The 21,063-nt window shown below is 34.5% G+C and overlaps 2 protein-coding genes across 5 annotated transcripts in view; one reads left to right on the plus strand and one right to left on the minus strand.

Moving 5' to 3' along the window:
- Positions 1 to 5,419, minus strand: part of LOC127875999 (ubiquitin carboxyl-terminal hydrolase-like) — a 54,834-nt gene extending 49,415 nt beyond the window's left edge. The window contains exons 1-3 of one of the 2 annotated variants that reach the window (XM_052420813.1): positions 5,324 to 5,419; positions 5,218 to 5,229; positions 597 to 725 (exon numbers count right to left, since the gene is read on the minus strand). In XM_052420813.1, the coding sequence (XP_052276773.1) occupies positions 597 to 725; positions 5,218 to 5,229; positions 5,324 to 5,374 (192 nt within the window). In that variant the 5' untranslated portion in view covers positions 5,375 to 5,419. The remainder of the gene's footprint in view (positions 1 to 596; positions 726 to 5,217; positions 5,230 to 5,323) is intronic. The other variant, XM_052420814.1, reaches the window with a different exon arrangement.
- An 87-nt stretch (positions 5,420 to 5,506) lies between these two features.
- Positions 5,507 to 21,063, plus strand: part of LOC127875987 (TBC1 domain family member 1-like) — a 277,043-nt gene continuing 261,486 nt past the window's right edge. For 2 of the 3 annotated variants that reach the window (XM_052420795.1, XM_052420794.1), the window contains exons 1-2: positions 5,520 to 5,657; positions 8,950 to 9,554. In XM_052420795.1, the coding sequence (XP_052276755.1) occupies positions 8,958 to 9,554 (597 nt within the window). In that variant the 5' untranslated portion in view covers positions 5,520 to 5,657; positions 8,950 to 8,957. Of the gene's footprint in view, positions 5,658 to 8,949; positions 9,555 to 21,063 lie in introns of all 3 variants that reach the window. The other variant, XR_008047590.1, reaches the window with a different exon arrangement.

Here is a 21,063-nt window from a genome sequence, read left to right on the forward strand (position 1 = left end):
AAACATTCTAACCAAGTATCATACAGTTTGGATGAAAAATGTGGCCTCTAGTGTGGTAAAAAGCTGAACGCTAAGGATGTACACTGCACACCAAATGTCACAAGATGCAGGATGCTAAACATATGGTAATCAAAGTAGCTCATCATCAACAATGTGTGTTCAGATGAGCTTAACATCATAAATATCAGTAAAGACCTGTCATTTCGGATGACCAGACATAAGTATACAAATACAATATTTTTATGCACGATTTTTTCCCCATCTTAAAAACACATTATTCCTAATTTCTGGCCCACCATCATTAAATTGTAATGCTGTTAGTAATTCAGGATTCACTTTGCTTGTTGGTTACCAAAAAATCTTGCTGTGAATAACTGGACTTAATGCATGTGCGTGAAGTTTCTCCCAAGATTGGCCTGTGCAGTCCACACAAGCTAATCAAGGACGATACTCTCTGCCAACACTGAATTATCTTTTAAAACAGACGTCATTTAAACAAAAAAATGCGATAATTGTCATCCTGGATTGCATGGGCTAATTTGGGATGACTTTTATGCGGATGCACAACGCCTAGTTTTCCTATATCGCAGCTCTACCTGATCTGTAATGGGATACAGCAGCATCACGGCCACCACTGGTTGAGGAACCATCATAAGGAGTTCAGGGTCCAGGCCATATACATCCACAAACTCCCAGTGCTTCGGTACGCCAAGATTGTGGATATACTAGTACAATGTAGAAACAGGTTTCATGGTTCAAACAGAAATCTCAAACCTAAATTCAAGCACTTTTCAAGGACTTTTCAAGGCCAAATTTTCATTTTCAAGGCCGAGAACTGTACGTTAGTTTCCTTTAAAAACTGCATTTTCAAACCAGATTAACATAGTAAATATCGTTTTTTATTTGCTCAAACACATTACACTTATTCCACAATAACTCATACATGTTATCCATCCTTAACTCAATGAGTCTCACATATGTACAGTACAGCCAACGCGGCACAAACATAATCCGCGGCTACGCCACGGCCAGATTATTAGTATGCGGCCGCCGAATCGTGTGTTCACGCGGCGTATCGCCGTGGCAATGAGCATCGATCCGCGCAACGACGCAGAGTCTGTATTAACCTCGCGTAATTTAGCGGAGTAAATCCGCCGCATACGTACGCGTCAGAGCGAGTGAAAAGATATCCACCTACATGTACATACATGTATGTGAATCGTAGAATTAATTACGCGCAACTGTTAATGTTTCGTTCGATTATCATTATTAAATTTGTAATCCGAAACACACTTCAGAATTTTAATGCTAACGCGACCTTTGGCAAATTCTAGCGTCAAATAAACAGTGCTAAAATATCCTTTGTTTCATAAAAAGCGCGCGAAAATTATGCAGACATGTAGAACGTTGTTTGGAAAGTTTGGGTGTATTTTGTGTTGTATAAATACATGAACATCACGTCAAGCGTAAATCGCGTGTTCAGTTGAAAAAAAAAGCCCCGATTAGACGTTATTTCATCATCTCTATGAATAGTAACACATGCCAAAATGTATTTGATACTTAAGGAAATATCGAGAATGTTTGTGTATCGTAAATATTTACCAGCATTTGCTTTTAAACTGGAATATACAGAATTATCGGGTAATTAGTAGCGATATTAACTGTATAATATGAACAAAATCAAACGTGTTTACATACACATATTCAAACAATAGTTATAATAAGCTGATAATTAACAAAACAACAAATACGTCGTCACCGTCTTGATTATTGATGTGGCTTCAAACTGCTAATTTTCTCAGCTTAAATATAATAGCAAAATCAACATGCAATTAATTTATAAATCCACCATATGCTGGAGCCTTGACCACTTGTATGTGCAAAAACATAATTATGTGACATTGTTTATGTGTGAAATACATACACTACGGGCGGGAAACAAACTTAATTGGCCAGACACATTAACTATGTTTACATGTATATGCTAATACAATCCGCGCACAATACATTTATTATAATTTTAATTATTATTCTAATTGTTCTTTCAAAATTTGTTAACTACATGTAACTAAAAAATTTAAAAAGATTTTTTATTTCATGATGCGCATCGACTCGGCATCATGTCGCGGATCGCGGCATGCCTCGGCGGACAGATGCGAAGTTTCGCGGCGAAATGCGACTTGCCGCCGCCTACTGACGCGGCATCCACTTGTTTCCCTTGCCGCCGCGGATCGCGAAATACGTTTGTTCCGCATTGGCTGTACTGTATTTACTTTTAAAAGTTATTACAAACAAACACATTGTCTCTTTCTATGCTCACATCAAACAGACTAGTTCATTACATTTGAACAGCAGTCAGTTACTATAACATTTTGTCTTTAACAGAATTGATTTCCTTTTCCAGTTCTTCCAGCTCTCTCCTCTTATTCAGTTAACCACCCTGGTTTGAAACGACACTTCCCCATCCCTGCGTTTTCACTAGCAAAAATTGATCACAATGGAGAATCTCTGACGTAGTACACATAATCTGTGACATGTACACAACGTTTCGTACTAAATAGTGTACGAAACTTATATTTCGTATTCAACTTTTTTTGCGCAAAGGAATTTATGATAAATTTTCATAATATTTCCCTTAAGAACGATTTAAGTAAAATAATTAAAGCCATGATAAAAGTAATTTGAGCATAAATAAACATTTTCAAGGCTTTTTTACATGAAATAAGCACTTTTCAAGCACTTTTTCAAGGCCAACCTTTGTTCAAGGGCTTTTCAAGCCTTGGACTCGTTTTCAAGCACTTTTCAAGCCCTGTGCGAACCCTGGGTTTTCTTTTGTAAACACACGAGTCACACTTTGGGAAAAAGAGGCTTTCTGCATGCCTGTAATGTGTGGTTACGGATAAGTCTGTGCAGTTCAAACAGGCTAATAAGGGACAACACTTTTCGCTTGTATGGTAATATTCGTTGAAAGTAAATCTCTTCATAGCCAAGATTCAGTTTAGGCGTAAACTGTGATCTCTGATTAGCCTTAGCAGACTGTACATGCTTATCTTAGACAACAGTTTACGCCCAAGTATTAAGCCTGGTTTTCCCACATCAAGTTTCATATAACAAAACTTAAACCAAACAGAATGTAAAATTGGCAATCTGTTTTGGCAAATGCTACTGGTCTTTACAAATTCATAAAACCTTTTAAGGTTTAGCTGTTAAAAAATATTTTTCTTCAACTCAATTTAAAATAGATGTGTCTCAGACACTGGTGTCCAAACCAAACATGTTTGGACACAGAATAATCCACCCATCAGTTAATGAGGACTTGATTTAACACAAATCCAGTCCTTTTCTAGATCATCCTGTAATATATCTACACACAAAAATTCAGCACAACATCTCCGTCATACATAAAGCCATTGCAAGCAAACTGTTCATTTAGTTTAGGTAACAGTAACCTTGACCTTAACCCATCAGGTCCCAAATGCAAAACAATGCTAAGTCTACAATAGTACATGTGTCCGTAACTGCTACAGACGTCAAACATGATGGGATCATCATGAAAGGTCTCACATGTAGTACATGTGAGACCTTTCATGATGATCCCATCATGTTTGAATTTAACGTCTGTAGAAGTTACGGACACATGTTCTTGATGCCCACAAACCTTAACCTACATTTGATGTTGCACACAAACAAGTTTCTTACTGAAAAATCATCCACATATTAAGGTTATTTATTGGTGAAAGTTTGAACGAAATCATCAGTCTTCTTAGTAAGTGGCAGAGACTCGTCGACTGCATGATCTTACTGCAGGTATGACTGCCTACGAGTGTTGTCGCTCAATCAAAGCGTGCGCTTTCATTGCTATCGATTTTCTATTACATGGACGATCTGCCTTTAGATGGGGTTTAGGTGGGTAAAAAGATACATGACGTTATTGACAGAGGATCTTAAATCGGCTCTCACAATTTTCGGCCAAGTCGATATCGCTTTGATCTTAAGAATGCCTAGTTGCAGTTAATGCAAAATAAACACTGATCAGAAAATTTCAAGCGCCCAGTGGACTCTGATTTCGACTTTCAAGCGCCCCGGCGAGGGACTGTTAAATGGCCTGTGGAAAGCACTGATGTAGTGGAATTACAGCAAAGAAAATACAATTGCATTCGAATAATAAGAGATACGGTAAACAGCTTTGTTTTGGGGAAAAATTAGTCTATTGATATGAAAAGTATTATGGACTGTTTACAATTGGAAGGAAATTTAATGGTTACTTGGCGAATTTTATATTAAATACAATAGTGAGTTTTAGTAACGTTCTGCAGCGAATTTTAAATGCCCATATGGAAAAAGTACCTTTACCAAAAACATTGGGAAAAACAGAAAAAAACAGATATTGGGAAGAAATCTTCAGCTTAGGAATTATGTGATTTTTTTTATTCCTTGGAACTTAATTGCACAAACCAGTCTTAATATTCTTTTACATGAATTTTGGCTGAAATGTTCCAATTCAGTGCTCATTTTATTAGTTTGCTTGCAGATAATGTGCTTTTAAATTGAAATTCATGCAACTTTCCATCTTTTTGGGAATGTACTGGATGGACATTATGGATTTTGATTTGCTTGTCGATTGGGTTGGTGCATTTAACAGGAACTTTACAATGCAGGAAAAACAAGAGATGTGTTCGTCAGAAACACAATGCCCTCTATTGCGCTGCTTTGAATATTTTTTTGACTTTTGACCTTGACCTTGAACTTCCACCACTCAAAATGTGCAGCTTCATGAGATACACATGCATGACAAATATCAAGTTTCTATCTTCAATAATGCAAAAGTTATGGCCAACTTTAAAGTTTTTTTTCGGACAGACGAACAGACTGACATACACACATAATGACATACTGACTGACGGACAGTTCAACTGCTATATGCCACGCTACATAAAAATCGCTGTTTTGTTAAGGTATTGTGTATGCAAACACAATGTGTGGGTGAAAATGCCTTGGCAGTGACAGGGTATTTGCATTAAGTACTATGCCACTACAAATCTTACTGAAACAACAATTGATAGCTATATATAATATGTATTTTACTTTCTCAAGCTAATTCTTTAACACGTGAAAAATTTAAACATAAAGCTGGGCATTTTTACTGTATTAACTAGTATGTTGAAAAGCAATACAAAATCCACAGTGTCCGGGTACAACAATCCGAAAATCACTCACTTTGTTCAGGACCTGAAATGTATAAAAACAACTCGTTAATAAACAATAAAACATAATGAAACATATAAATACACTTACAATGTATCAAATTACATATGCGTTATACCTCTGGGTTAGATTCCAAAGGAACCCATCGCTGTTTTTTGTCACCAGACATCGCCGGTTGATTTTCCGTAAAGCAATGGCCCGATTATCACAGTAATCTCCCTTACATAATATTGACGATCTGTTACCGACGTAGTTATAGGTGTGATTATTATATGTTCATACAGGAATAATGTGACGTACAGGGTTTTTTAATTTCGCGTTAAAAATTCATATATCGAAAAAAAATTTTTTACGACATCTGACGTCATGAATGTAATGGCGAAGACGTGAGACTGATTTCAACTTCGATGTTTATGTGCGAGCCAACTTGATCTCATATGTCCAAATTAAAAGTCAGTATCCTCAAATGATATTTATAGATGTAGTTTCCATGATATTGTAAATGTCAACCGATATGCAATAGTGTATGTGTTAATAATTCATACTAAAATCACAGATCTCACATGCTTATTTATGTTGTAGTGCTACCACTACAAGTTTGGCCCATTTGCGTTATTTAGCTACTTTTCTTTCATTGGCAATTCCTGAATTGTCTAGTTAACTGAAATATTCATTTCATCAATAAGGATCATAAAGCTAGCAAACATTAAATATTCTGCTTTAATATGTAATGTTCATAAACTATATTACTATCAGTACAGGGCCAAGCTGCCAGAAGATCAATGAACATGAAGCCCTGAGACATTCTGCTATGTTTCTCTTGCAAATTTATAGCACTAGTAAACAACTAACCAATTGTTGTACATTATATTAATAGCAGATCAACCCTTTGCCTTTTTGATTTAATGGCTTTGATACATTTTCAGTGACATTCAAAAACTAGGAACACTTAAATAGAAATAAGTGATTAACAAGCACTGATAACATAACTGATCAATCATATTATAATATATTGTCACATGATCAGGGTCATTGATTAAAGGCATATTTGTCATACAGTGTTTCAAATGAAATAGATTTAGCGTTGCCCTTCTCTGCTTCTGGCAGAAGCCTGGCTGATAATTTTGGTAGTCTCCTGGCTCCGCACAAGTTGGACTCTAAACATGTGAGACATAAATTACTATTATTTATAGTGAATATACCTATGCCAAAGTAACTCCCATTTGACTGCAATGTTATTCATGATATTTCAGTTTAATTGTGAGTACAAGTTGTGTGTTCTTGTTTTTTTAGGTTTCCTGGGTTACGGAAAATGCACACGTACCTGGCCAATTTAGAATGTACCTGAGTTTTATTACTGCCTAAAATCCGATGTCTTAAAATGCGCTACGGAATACGAAACAACGTTCTCTTTGAAAAAAAATCCTCAAAATGCTTTTTTGAGTAGGAGTTTCGATAATATATAGGTCATTTTACAGAATATTGACATTTATACAAACATAATTAAATTTTTAAAAAGCTGACAACGACCAATTTAGCATTATAATTCCTGGGTTTGTTTCAGTATTTTTTCCTTACCTGGGGGTAGATTTAAGTATATTTAAGAGTACCTGGGGTACATTTAAGTAGTACCCGAGCCGACAATGACAAATCAATCGTAATTAACTCTCAAAATCTACTGCTATGAAACTTCACTGGTAATTAAGGGGTTTGATATTTGGTTTGGAACATTAGATGGTCCTCTACGAAGTAAGTTCCAATTATTCAAATAGGCCCACCTTTGGGCCAATTTGTTTTCCTTATAACATATTTTATGGTTCTCAACCAAGTTGAAGTTGTTTTTTGTTTTCTATATAAGTACATGTAAGCATAGAAACAAATTAATCAATCTGAAACCGCATGGCCAGAGGTTAATTTGGCACTATAATCACTTTTAATTGTCTGCTGCTTATTTTGTTCCAGTCATGACTCCTGGGTCAAAACTAGCTATGCCCTTGGTTCAAATGAATTATGTAGGCTTATGTAGTAAATAACCAGTGTTTTTTGTCACTTATAGGGAATGGTGGCGGGGCCCGTCCAAAGGGGAAAAAATGCGTCTTTTTTTAGGAAAAGGGGAAAATTAAAAATTCACTCTTTTATATGTAACGATATTTATTATATGAATACACATGTTTGTATGAATATAATATTCACAGCAGAATGTCTCTGTCCTTTTTCTGAAATATCATTGATTTTTTCAACATTAGTTTCAGACAGTTCAGCTTTCGACATGCACAGTCTCAGTTTTCTTAGCCATTTTGAGTCGAATTGAGTTTTTTTAAATAGATTAAATGGCAAATTTGAGCATTTTTTATCAATAAAATGGACCAAATTGGAATGTTTTTATCAACAAATATTGACACAATATAGATACATCAGGCCTTTTCCTGGCCATTTTGGGAGAAAAATGCAATTCATGTGAAAAGTCCACTGATTTGGACAAAACTAATCTAATTTAATATAAAACTTTATAATAATTAAAAATCATATAAATTATAGTTATATACTTAGTTAGTAATATATGAAATAAATTTGAGATATATTTATCATGATTATGAAACAGTTCTTTCTAAAAAAAAAAAAAAAAAAAAATTTTTTTTTTTACTTCTGGAGGGGATTTTTTTTTTTTACAAAATGGGGGAAAAATATATACTCTTTTTTCAGGGGAATGGGGCCAAATATCTGCCTCGAAATTGCCATTAAAAAACACTGATAACTTAAAAATCTCTGAAACCGCAAGTGTCAGAGTTTCAATAATTGGAGTGTAATATTGTATGATTTTAATCCACTAAGTCTGTTCACAGCATACCCTCAGTGTCAAATAACTTGCCCAATAAATAAGTATAAAAATCTTATTCTCTGTTGCCCCAAGGGTAATAAGTAAGATGTGTAATATTTTGTGCAGAACATCACATGTTGGTCTTCTTAGTTTGTTCAAATCATGTCCACAGGGTTAAAGTTGGCACAATCTTATGGGTTACAGAGAAAGAAGTCTAGATAAAAACCAAAGTTATCACACAAAACCTCACACAGTCTGCACCTAATAGTTTTTACCTACATGTCTCATGTGTGCATTAGATCTTTGCCTAAATCAACAAAACTTGATTTGAAGTGTTGCTCAAAAATTTTGTTAAGAAATTGGCTGCGTTGATATTTGACATAAGAAGTCCAGCTCAGTTTGGAAAACGCCTTTTGTATTACACTAAACATAGACATGTTTTACTCCAGTGTCCAGTAAGGCTTCTGCAATAATCACAATATCACAGAATATGTATATTTTAATCTCTGTCCATTGTGATCAAATTGCCTTTAAGGTGAATGAACATCAAAATAGATATTGGAACACATATGCATTTCACTTCTTCATGAATAATTTAGTAAGGAACATCCTTAATCGTAAGAATTGTAAAAATATTTATAAAATGTCTAAAAATAGCCTGCACCGGCTAATCCAGGACAACACTTGACGCCTAAATTGTATTTTGCTAAGAAGAGAATTCTAAAAACAAAAAATTCCCCAAAAGCGGAAAGTGTCATCCTTGCACTGGCTTATCTTGAATAAAACTTGACGCACATGTATGCATAAAGCCCTACATTCCAGATCGGGGCTCATCTTATGTTGTAAGTAACATATTGTCTACAATCAGTAAGATGTATAATATTTGTAGCATTGATGTGAAATCTTTTTAACTTGTGTTTTTACAGATAACACAATGTCTGTGACCATGACATCTGTGTGTCCAATATGTGGCTCGTCAGATGTTGTTCACCTGTGTGCCGCCTACTTGGAGGCGAAGGCCACCATCCACCAAGCGAAAACAGCCCCGTCCACGGTAACCTTCTGCGTTGATCAGACAGAGCCTGAGGTATGCGTTGTGAAATCGAGCAAGGACATCGAAACCATAACAGTCAACGATAATAAAAGTGATAACCAAGGTTGTGAAATGGCATCGAACACTTGTGATCAGATACTAAACGAAGGTTACCAAAAGCATGTTGTGATTTACTTGGGATCTACTCATCTGGATAGACGCTTTCCTCCACAAGCAGTCATGCCATGGGTTATGGCAGAAGTTAAACGAAGCCGAGATACGTTTAAAGAAGTCCAGCTGGAGATTCTAAAAAGTACTTTAAAGGCTGTTGCTTATGAAGGGTCAGAAAAAGTTGACACAGTGTTTGAGCACAATCTTCACACATTGTCCCGGTTCGCCAAGACACACGCTGATCCTCGTTGCTTCGCCTACCTACGACGTCAGAGCTTGAACAGCGACTTTGAGTGCCATGCTTTCCTAGCACATGATGAAACAGTGGTAAGTTGGCTTAAATAAAATGCAAGAAAATTTGTGACCATGTTTCTGAATTACTGCTTTGATCTGCATACATTTGAGAACTTTATATTCTTAAGTTGACTGAATTCAGAAATTGCAGGAGCTTTTGAATAATCAAGCGGAAAGTGACCTTTTTAGAGTACAACTGTCATATGTTCACCTCAAATTTAAAGCACGTTGCTTCAATTGGGAATTTTTTGGACAGAAATTGGGAAATTTGTAGTGTTTTCCCCAATTGAAAAAGTGCTTTTTCCAGTACTTCATAGAGAAGGAAAAAAACCCAGCTGATCTCATATCTACAGGGTTTGACATTAACTTTTTTTTACAGCAAGACCATCGGACCAGCTCATCTTAAAATGTACTAGACCGAATCTGATGTCTACTAGACCATAAATGACATAGCAAATAAACACAATTGTGACGTGTAACTGTTTAATCAGGTTTTATCATAGAATAATTAGTGAACACAAGAAAGTTATTTTGATGCACAGAGTAAAAAATAAAAATAAAACTATTTAACAACATAAATTGTTATAATTTCACTGTTTATCACCAGTTAAACAAATGATGTCTGTACAGCAGGTGACCAGGGATCATATTTTCCCGCAACATCAATCGGTCTGGATATAAATGGGGAAAAAGTATACGAAAATTTATATCCGAAATTCTGACAAATTATGTTAAAATATATACCATTGATTTTGCCATTCATGAAGGTGGTATAATAAATGTACCAGTAAAATTCCCTTAGTCATTTTTTTAGCGGAACAAACTATAAAGTACACGAATTATTTCGATTCTAATGCGGTTTTTACTTAAGATTTATACAATGTATATTATGTATTGGCATGTTTTGTTTAGTTACAGCTCGTGATTTCAGTGTATAAGGTGCACAATTTTCGACCACCCTCGTTAATTTCGGACGCGTCTTTAATCCGCTGTTCACAAACTTTTTATTCTTCGTCTAACGTGCAATAAACCGGTCCTGACTGGTTTAGAGACTGCAGGGAATGGTTTATCACACCTAATTGAGATAAGAATGTCATGAGGGGGGTGTTAGCATGTGCACTGTGTAATTGATTTTCACGGGAATTTTAGCAAACAGAATCAGACCGACTGTTTAGGATTTTCAATCGGTCTTTCATGACAGCAATCGGTCTAGGACCAACAAAACTGAAAAAAATATGATCCCTGCAGGTGACATTTATTCAACGTCATCAATTGACCAGTCGCCAAATGCGAGATCGCTCCGCCCACTAAGTTGTGTTTTCATAAAATGCTTTATCCCTTACTCCGACAGTCTTTGTTTGTCGGACCATGTGGCCGCAATAAACGAAATCTGATTGATTATTTCGTGAGTTTGATTGACAGCTGGCGACTGGTCAATTGCTGGCCTCCTTGACCGCTGTGCCCCATGCTACCACAGCTCCAAGGCCCTTTTTCCATCATAATCTGTGTCAGTTTTACCGTCGGATTCTTCTTTATTAACTTATTTGTCGGACAAAAATCCAATCTTGAACAAAGCCATTCTTTAAATTGCATTCTCTTGTCTGCTACGCCAAAATGTTTACATTGACGATACCGATTTTCTATAGAAGTCGTAAAAACATGATGTAAAGTTATACGACACTGCAGAAAATCATTATTATTCATGACAACTTGGCCAATGGAAACAAGCAATTCCTGTGGGAAGCTCTCCTTCGCGTCTAAAAAAAGCGATGAATCATGTGAATGCTCCGCGTTTATTTATATACCGTAATAACTCTATGTTTTCGGACACTCTAAGTTTTCGGACACCCCTTTTTTTAGCAAAAATAATTATTTTCCGTGACTCTTAATTTTCGGACACACGAGTTTCGTCCATAATTAATGTCTCTATGTTTTCGGACAGTATATTTTACAGCGCTATTTTACTAAATTTCGGTCCTGTTTTCGATATCTAATGACACTTCGATCATGGGGTTTTACAACCAGATTAACATCATCAAACATGGCAGGTGCATGTCTGAGGGCAACGGACCATTACATTTGCGTTATTGGGTAAATAACCTTGCAAACCGGTATTAAACAATGGTTTCGCCCGATAGCATAAGTGTTATGACAATTACCAGGGGTAGTGTCAATCAACAGTTCAATTACCGCAATGTTACTACCCCTTCTCAGTAAAATAACTTTGACAAATACTAAACGCTTCAAAGTGTGATGCACCCTATTGCATGTTTTACGAACAATGGAAGGTATTAGACAACAACTATCGGAAATGAACAAACGAAGAATTCATAGTTTGCTTTTTTTATTGCGTTAATTACAGGTTCATACTAGCGAGTATCGGTACATCACATGCTCATTTCTGAACTCGTTGGTCAAAGTACAACCTTGTAGTTACTTTCTGTTAAATAAATTAAGCATTTAAAATTATTTAAAATGCAGTGCAAACATATATAACTGTAAGTTTTACTATACAGCATGGTGTTTTACAAGCGCGTTCTATTACCGGTAGTTGTTGATACAATTTACGCTATTTTCGGACACTTCAATTTTCGACTCTTAAGTTTTCGGACACCTGTATTTTGTGAATATTTTTCGTATCTAAGTTTTCGGACAAGAAAAAAATTAATTATTTTTAAGTGTCCGAAAACATAGAGTTATTATGGTACGCTAGTTTTTTTCTGATGTAAATAATGGATACGAGTTATCTTACACATTAAGAGAAAAAGGTTTCGGTTAGTTGAAGTTATATCAATCAGTATAGATTTTTTATGTGCGACCAGTCGGACAAGCTAGTCCCCAGTTTTACAAGCCCGACCACTGATCTTACTAGACAATGTCTGTCGGACGTGCCTTAGTGTCAAACCCTGTATCTAGACTACTATAACTGTCCTAATCTCAAATTGATTGGTCAGTCAACAAAAATTGGTGCCTGCAAGATTTTTTTTCTGGCATGGTCCGAGGTCTGACAGATTCTTACAGAGAATGCTATTGTGGCCAATTTGTTTTAAAAAAGTGCCATGATCTACATTTGTCTATGTGGTTAGTAACAAGTTTATTAAAAACATGCACATGATTGCTTTGAATTCCTTTGTATTATACAGAGAGATTGCCAAAAAAATATCAAATATTACTCCATAATCAACAGAAGTTTAGAATTAAAAAAAATATGCAAGCATGTTTTAAGATGTTTTGGAAAATGCTTGTTTTGAAGAACACTTAGCTTGTGGACAGCTCATTGATATGTCTGCAAATTGTACAACATTTTCCCTTATTAATATTAAAATTAATAAACACAAAGATATAAGAGCTATAATTTGTATTTATTGAAAGACTATATATTCATTAAAGGGACTTGTTCACAGAGTATCTTTTTGTTGAAATATTGTAATTAAATGTATTTATTAGTGCTGCAACAATACGCCAAAAACCGTATTGCAATATATTGTCAGTTCAAAAACCCGTATTGCAATATATCGCAATATATTGCTAACTTCCCTTGTCAAATAAAAACACACTTTTTACCAAAACACACATTTAGCGCACTTAAAAGTGCGTTAATTGTGTGTTTTTTGTTAATATGTGCGTTTTCAGTGTTCAAAAGTGCATTTAAGTGCGCTCTTTGTGCGTTTTTTCTTTTCAAGTGCGTTATTTTAGTGGAAAAGTGCGTTTTTTGTGTGTTTTCTTCATCTGTATGTGCGCTTTTGAGTGTAGATGTGAGCAAAATGTGTGTTTTTTATCTAAGAAGTGCGTCTTTTATTAAGGAAGTGCGTTTTTTGTGTGTTTTCTTCATCTGTAAGTGCGCTTTTGAGTGTAGATGTGAGCAAAATGTGTGTTTTTTATCTAAGAAGTGCGTCTTTTATTTAGGAATTGCGTCTTTTATCTAAGAAGTGTGTTTTAAGGTTTACAGATGTGGGTTTTTTCTCACAAAAGTGCGTTTTTCTATTTTGATGTGCGTCTTTTTTAAGCATAAGTTAGTCTTTTATTTCATAAGTGCGTTTTTATCATATGATCTGTTTTAAACGGATGTATCTAAAAAGACACATGTTTAACACACTTCTTAAAAAGTGCGTCTTTAACAACCGTTTAGCAAATGTTGTACAGAAATTGAACAAGAAACAAAATTGTTGCAGGCTCTAACAATTTATTTACATCAAATGAATAAACATAGACATATATCTCAGTAACCTGTAATAATATAAGGGGCAGTTTGAATAATTATTAAAATTTCCACCTAAATCAGACTGTGTGTAACTAATTAAAAATATTGAAAGTGTCAAAAGTATTATGTGGGCTTGATAGTATCAATTATATTTCCTCAACATAAATTAGTATTTGAACTTTCTTATACTGATATTTATACCCTAATACAATTAATGTCTACCACATTGACCATAAACATACATTTTAAAAGGCAATTAAAATAATATTTATTCTATTAATATTATTTGCTAAAACCACTCAGCATGTTATATTTAAATATTTACAATTAAATATAATGTGTTAAGGGTGCTGTGTATTATTCAATATTTTGGTGTTGAAATGACTGCCTTATCAGTATTTCTCAAATTATGCAATTTTTGGCTTAGACACAGCATGGAATCAGATAAGAGAATAGACAGTCCCAATCAGTCCTCCATCTAAGCCTAACTAAGGGGTGTTGATATACTTTTGATTGGTTCAGGCACCATCTATTTGAGAACCACAGATAGGAAGTTATAATATTTTGAAAACAAGCAGCATCAGCAACTGACTTTAAGCTAGAATTAAGACTTATTATTCTAGTGTAAAATGTCTTGAAATACTTTCAGCATGAAGTATTGTGTGATGAAAAAAAGGTGTATTTACTACAATGTGTAAATCAACAATAAGTTTGTTGCAAAGGAGATTAAAAGTGGGTGGTTAAAGACATATAAAGTGATATGGTCTAGTTCAACAACTGCCTGTATTTTTGGAATACTTAAGAACAGTCTGTTGTAACAGGTTCGTATTTTCAATCCTGCATCCCTTGGTGTGCGGTAAAAATGCCAGAGGTAAAAATGCCATAGGTAAAAATGCCAGAGGTAAAAATGCCAGCGGTAAAAATGCCAGAGGTAAAGTGGTAAAAATGCCATAGGTAAAAATGCCATAGGTAAAAATGCCATAGGTATAAATGCCAGACGTTATATAAGAACTTTTTTAAGAAATGAAATTTTTATTTTTAAGAAATGAAAGATTCAAATGTGTCTTATTTATATTGTTTCTGTGTCTTAAATGTGTCTTATTTATAAGTGACTACGTGCTTGTTTTTTGAAGAAATGAAAGATTCATATGTGTCATATTTGTATTTTATCCATGTCTTAAATGTGTCTTATTTAAGACTACATGCTATACCGCCAGTGCGATGCAATAGATCTTATTTCTTAATCTCCACTTTCACACTTAGCGCTGTCTTTAATAAGGCTACCTCTATTTCAAGGACAGATTACTGAAAACTAAATAAAAAGTACAACGGTGATGTTGATCCATGTTGATGTTGATTCTAGCTAGATCATATTTAAGTAAATAATATAAGTTCGGAATTATACAATTGCGTATGCTAAGCTTAGAATATATAGACATTTATAGACATTTATTAACTGTACTGATATCCACATCAAATATTGATTTTACTTGTATTATTTGCCGTTGAACGCGTATTTAAAATAATAATGGTAAATAAAACGGACGCTTACAATAATTGTCATTAACTATTTCAAACGGTATAAATATAAGACCATGGTAGAGCGTTTACTATGTATTGAAGTTTTTTTACACAACAATTTAGCAATAAATGAAATCAGTTATTTTGGCAGTAAATCCAATTTTTCCAGTACAGTAGCCAGGTGCCTGTGTATTGAGCTAATAAGATAGTGATCAACACAGCAGGTTGCTAATACACAGTGTAGACTTCCCCTGACTTTGATTCGAGCACAATAAATCCCAATATTATAAAATTAACAGAACAGAACAGCGAGTTTATTTGCGACACAAGCATATGCAGCTTAATATCAAACAACCATAATAATAAATACACAATACACATGCATCAAAATAACACCAAAAATATGTTTATGCATTTTGTACAAATATATGACTTGTGAGAATGTATGATGTAAGAGAAAGCTCTTTCTGTTTTAACAAAGTTAAGTGAATTTTTAAAATCCGCAATTGATAAAGAAAAAAATACAGGTACATGTTATGTACACAATTTTAGTTGTGGGGGGAAAATTTACTCTCTAAAAAACTTTATATGATCGGCTCTAAGTTTAAATGCTGTCATTAGCAAGACGTATCAATACATGCCTCATTTAATAATCAATGTGAACATAATCACCATCAAAACCCTGCTTGTTTGTCACATTGCTTAAATAATTTATTATCCTCAAAAATCTAAAGATTCCATTACATTTCCAATAAAAATCCAAAAGCTTTTACAATGAATTTAACAAGTTTCCTTTATTGACCGATTCATCAAAGAAACAAAAAATCCCAACCAATAAACAGAATGAATAAAGCACAAAACAACAAAATTACAGTCTAAATGTATTAGTAAGACACTTGAACAAGTTCAAATAAAAAATTGTTTCCGTACAATACTCATTATCCTTAAAAAATATTGCTCAATAATCTGTTTTACTATATAACGTCTGGCATTTTAACCTATGGCATTTTTTCCTATGGCATTTTTACCACTTTTCATCTGGCATTTTTACCTATGGCATTTTTACCTCTGGCATTTTTACCTATGGCATTTTTACCTCTGGCATTTTTACCTACATTCTATATCGCATCCCTTTTTTATTTAGTTCATTGAATTAATTATGATCATTATCATATTTATGTATTGTCACTGGGAAATGTAAATGGATGAGTAAATGTAATGCAATTTTAAAGAAAAACAACACCATTTGAATTATTATGGCTGTATTTTATGGTTATTGTCATCTTAAAGTTATTTATACCTATTTTTGGTCATTAATGAACAGATTTTTCCCCCATATTAAAAGAGAACTTTTAAATTTAAAGGTTAAACCCCATGGTGACCGTGAAATTTACATTGATCAGAAGATCCTTTGGAAAGAATGTGCATCATCGCATCGCCTGCCAAAAAAGGTAGCAAAAGAGAGACTACCTGATGTATGGACTTGAATACCAGGTTTTACCCTGCACAAGCTGGCCGACATGAGGAGAACAGCAGTGGGAAAACCGCGCCCTCTCCTTGACCAAGAAAAGCTGGATTTGTTTAGAGGTAAAACTATACAGGGTACTGCATTTTAAAGGTGTCACACTTCCGACCAGTCCACACAGCAAAATGAGGCCACATATCTTGGTACATTTTCAAACAGTATTTTCTATCAAACATATTTATTTATGAAAAGCGTTCAGTCACATGTGATCAGGGGATTAAGATTGCAAAATAAACAACCAAAAACAACAAGCAAACAAACTAGTTTTGATTTAAATTTATAATTTTTATAGCAACAAGATTACCATTACAGCAATATTCAACACTTACATTATAAAATATCTTTCAGGACCTGATCAAATGAGATCATGCACAAGAACGCATCGCGCAAAGGCCATGACAGTATAATAGTTGCAAAGAAGTTTGACTGGCTGGTGGCAGACTTGGAGAGAAAGATGAGAGCTGCACTCCGCCGCCTCAAAGAAATGCTGACAGGCCTTGATTGATATGCATCTTTCTTATGTATATAGCTGTTCGTGTGTATATACTGTACATGTTATTATAGTATGCTATTATTTTTTGTTTATTTATAATCAAATTATGTTTATATTTATTTCATCAAATTGCCATTGATATTTAATTACTCATTTATGTTAAAAAATGTTGGTGTACATTAAAGTATAAAATTGAATTATCTTGTAATTTATTAAAAGACACAAATATATATGTTTATATAATTATTGGTTTTTATTGCATATCTGAATTAAAAAAAAACTTTTAACAGCATATAATTGAATCAACTGTTAAGGCAAAAGATGCACCTTTAACGCACATGTGTGCTTTTTGTGAGTGCGTTTTTTGCTGCCATTCATGTGCGTAAATTGTGCGTTTTGTGTGGGTTATAACTGCGCTTAACGTGCGTTAAATGTGCGCTTTTTGTGAGTTAAATGTGCGCTTTTTTATTTAACACACATGTGCGCTTTTATGTGGGTTATAACTGCGCTTTTCGTGAGTTAAATGTGCGCTTCTTAAATAAAAAAGCGCACATTTAACTCACAAAAAGCGCACATTTAACGCACTTAAAAGCGCACATTTAAACACATAAATGGCAGTCAAAAACGCACTTATAAAAAGCGCACGTTTAACGCACATAAAAGCGCACATTTAACACACATTTGCGCTTTTATGTGGGTTATAAGTGCGCTTTTTGTGAGTTAAATGTGCGCTTTTTAAATTAAAAAAACGCACATTTAACTCACAAAAAGCGCACATTTAACGCACTTAAAAGCGCACATTTTACACACATAAATGGTAGTCAAAAACGCACTTATATAAAAAGCGCACGTTTAACGCACATTTAACGCACATAAAAGCGCACATTGAACACACATTATAAAAAGCGCACGTTTAACGCACATAAAGCGCACATTTATCCACAAAAAGCGCACATTTTCTTGTTTGTTTGTTTTTGTTAAAAACTCACTCGGTAAGAAAAAGCCCACAAAAAACGCAGTCCCAATACCGCCACGTTTAACACACTCAAAACGTACTTAAAACGTACATTTCACTCACTTTTGAGAAGGGTTGTACCAAAATTACAACTTGCCAATTACCCGATAATCCCATATATTCCAGTTTTAAAGCAAATTCTGGTATATATTAACTATAAATGTGCTCAAGAATAACAAGAAACACAAACATTCGCAAATTTTCTTAAGTATCAAATACATTTTGGCATTCGTTACTTTTTAAAGATGTGATGAAATAACGTCCAACCGGGGCGTTTTTTTCCACTGAACATGCGTAATTCACCTGACGTGATGTTCCCGTTTTTATACAACACAAAATACACCCATACTTTCCATGCGACATTCTACATGTCTGTATAATTTTTGCGTGCTTTTCATTGAGACAAAGGATAAAGCACTTGTTATTTGACGCTAGAAGTTTTATTGTGGCATTAGCATTAAAATTTGGAAGCGTATTTCCGAAATTCGGATTACAAATTTAATAATGCTCAATTCAGAAGCGAACGCAACATTTACAGCTGTGCGCAATTAATTCAACGATAATCTGTTCAAAAGCATCGAACAAATGCTCCGATGTAACAACGCCACTCCGTATAATACACTTTCAGAATGCTATTTTTACGAAAAAAAAAATTTACATTGCTTTGTTTTGTTTACCTTGTTATCATTATTTCGGATGGCTTTTCTGGACAAAATGTGAATGAATGTTTGTAAAATTTTCTTACCGGTATGATGAAAATTGTATCGCAATACAATATGCGGATTGCGTATTGCGATATATACCGATAAACCGGTATATTGTTGCAGCACTAGTATTTATTAAAGAAACTACAATATGTAGACTAATACTGACATAAAAACAACAGTTGAAATAAATTTATCCTTGCCAGGATTGGAACCTGTTTCCTATGAAAACAAAATCCAACATGTTAACTAACAAAATCTAAGATGTTAACCCACATCTATTTAGGATTTATATGCCGGATGCTTATTTTTAACACAATGATGTTGGTGATTCATGTCTTTTCAAAATTGCTAATGAAAAACTTTACAAACCCCTAATAAATTTATCCAATTGACTATTATTCATAAAAGATACAATATTTGTATTTTTCTGTACTTTAAAGTGTTAAATGCTTGTTTATAACTGTATTATAAATAAAAAAACAACAAAATGAACAAGTATCATCGAGAAAAGCAATATAACTTATGCAAGTGCCTGTTATGTAGCAACTGGCCCTTTAACATCATAATATTAGCATGTATTATTTGTTTTTCTTTAAGCTTTAAGAAGGCTAGGCAGATACAGTAGACTCTCTGTAAACCGGGCGGTCTCGGGACCGGCCTGATCGTCCGGTTTTCAGAGAGTTCCGGTTTATCAAGAGTATGCATATTGCCGAAATATACATGGTATGCATTGTGTACAGAATCACATAAAAATAAAACAAACCATATACATTAACATGTACCATGTGATAACTGAACGCAGGTACTGATGATGTTAACTGCATTCTTGTTTTGATTTATCCCAAAGTGAGCGTGGTGCTTTATACATGTACGTACGTGGCATATGTCATATAGGCGAGTGACGACACAAATATGTTGGTGTAGATACACGATTTATTATTCAATACATACATGTACCACATTTCATAAAACATACACACAAGTAAAAACAGCGTCATAATTATTTTTTAAGATATTTATAATCTCAAAACCTACTAATTCTTAAAGTTTACGATTTCACGAAAAAGTGGAGTCAATCACTTTTTGGTGTTACCGCACGTCTATTATAGACATTCACAGTTTGTTTTACATTACTTAATCGGAATCCCATAGCACGGTAACGACTTGACACCTTTATGGTATGTTTAATCCGATTATCGATAATTGCGCGAGCAAAAATGTGTAACACCGCACTCGCTGGGCTGACTAGGTATTGTTATTTTCACGCCTCGGGCATCTTGAGAATTTAGACCGTCCGGTATACTCAATGTATTTTACGTTGAAAATGACCAAATTTACGGAGATACCCGTCCGGTTTCCGGTTTTCAGAGAGTTCGGTTTATTCAACATTTTTTAACAAAGAAATAGAAGGAGAAAATACGGGACTAGCCCGACCGTCCGGAATCGGGAGAGTTCCGGTATTCAGAGAGTCCGGTATTGGCAGAGTCTACTGTATTCATGTAGCTCAAACATAGAACAACAAACTCTCATAACAATTTTCTTCATTTAGTAGTTCTCAAGCAAAATAAATGTGAAAGACATTCTGTTTTTGTAAGTCCAATTCGATTTTCTGCCTTCGCAATTATGCATGACTTGTGTTGCCAATGGAAATGAAATTTGTTCAGACTGTATCTACTTTTAGTCTATTATTGACATTCTGTCTGCTGGCTGACGGCTATATGCATTTAGAAATCTGTCGTCTAATATTGAACTATCCTGACAGAGAAACTCTGTGACAGAAGACTTGTTGCTTTGATTTGTTGCTGCGATTGTAAGCAAGATAATTAAGTCGTTACTGCTGTCAAGATTGTAATGTTCCCTAAAACGGTGTAGCATATAGGGGCTTTGCCTTTGGCTGAGTACTTATGTTGACCTTATAATTTTGTGTGTGCTTCAGTAACTTCTTTTCCCCAATAATTAACCAGGTTTTTCGAAGAAAAAAACTGGTTATTAGATTGGCGAATGTCGGCGGGTGGGCTGGCGGAACAAGCTTGTCCGGGCCATAACTCTGTAGTTCATTGTCAGATTTTAAAATCATTTG

This window comes from Dreissena polymorpha, chromosome 4 (assembly GCF_020536995.1).
Source record: "Dreissena polymorpha isolate Duluth1 chromosome 4, UMN_Dpol_1.0, whole genome shotgun sequence".
Taxonomy (NCBI): domain Eukaryota; kingdom Metazoa; phylum Mollusca; class Bivalvia; order Myida; family Dreissenidae; genus Dreissena; species Dreissena polymorpha.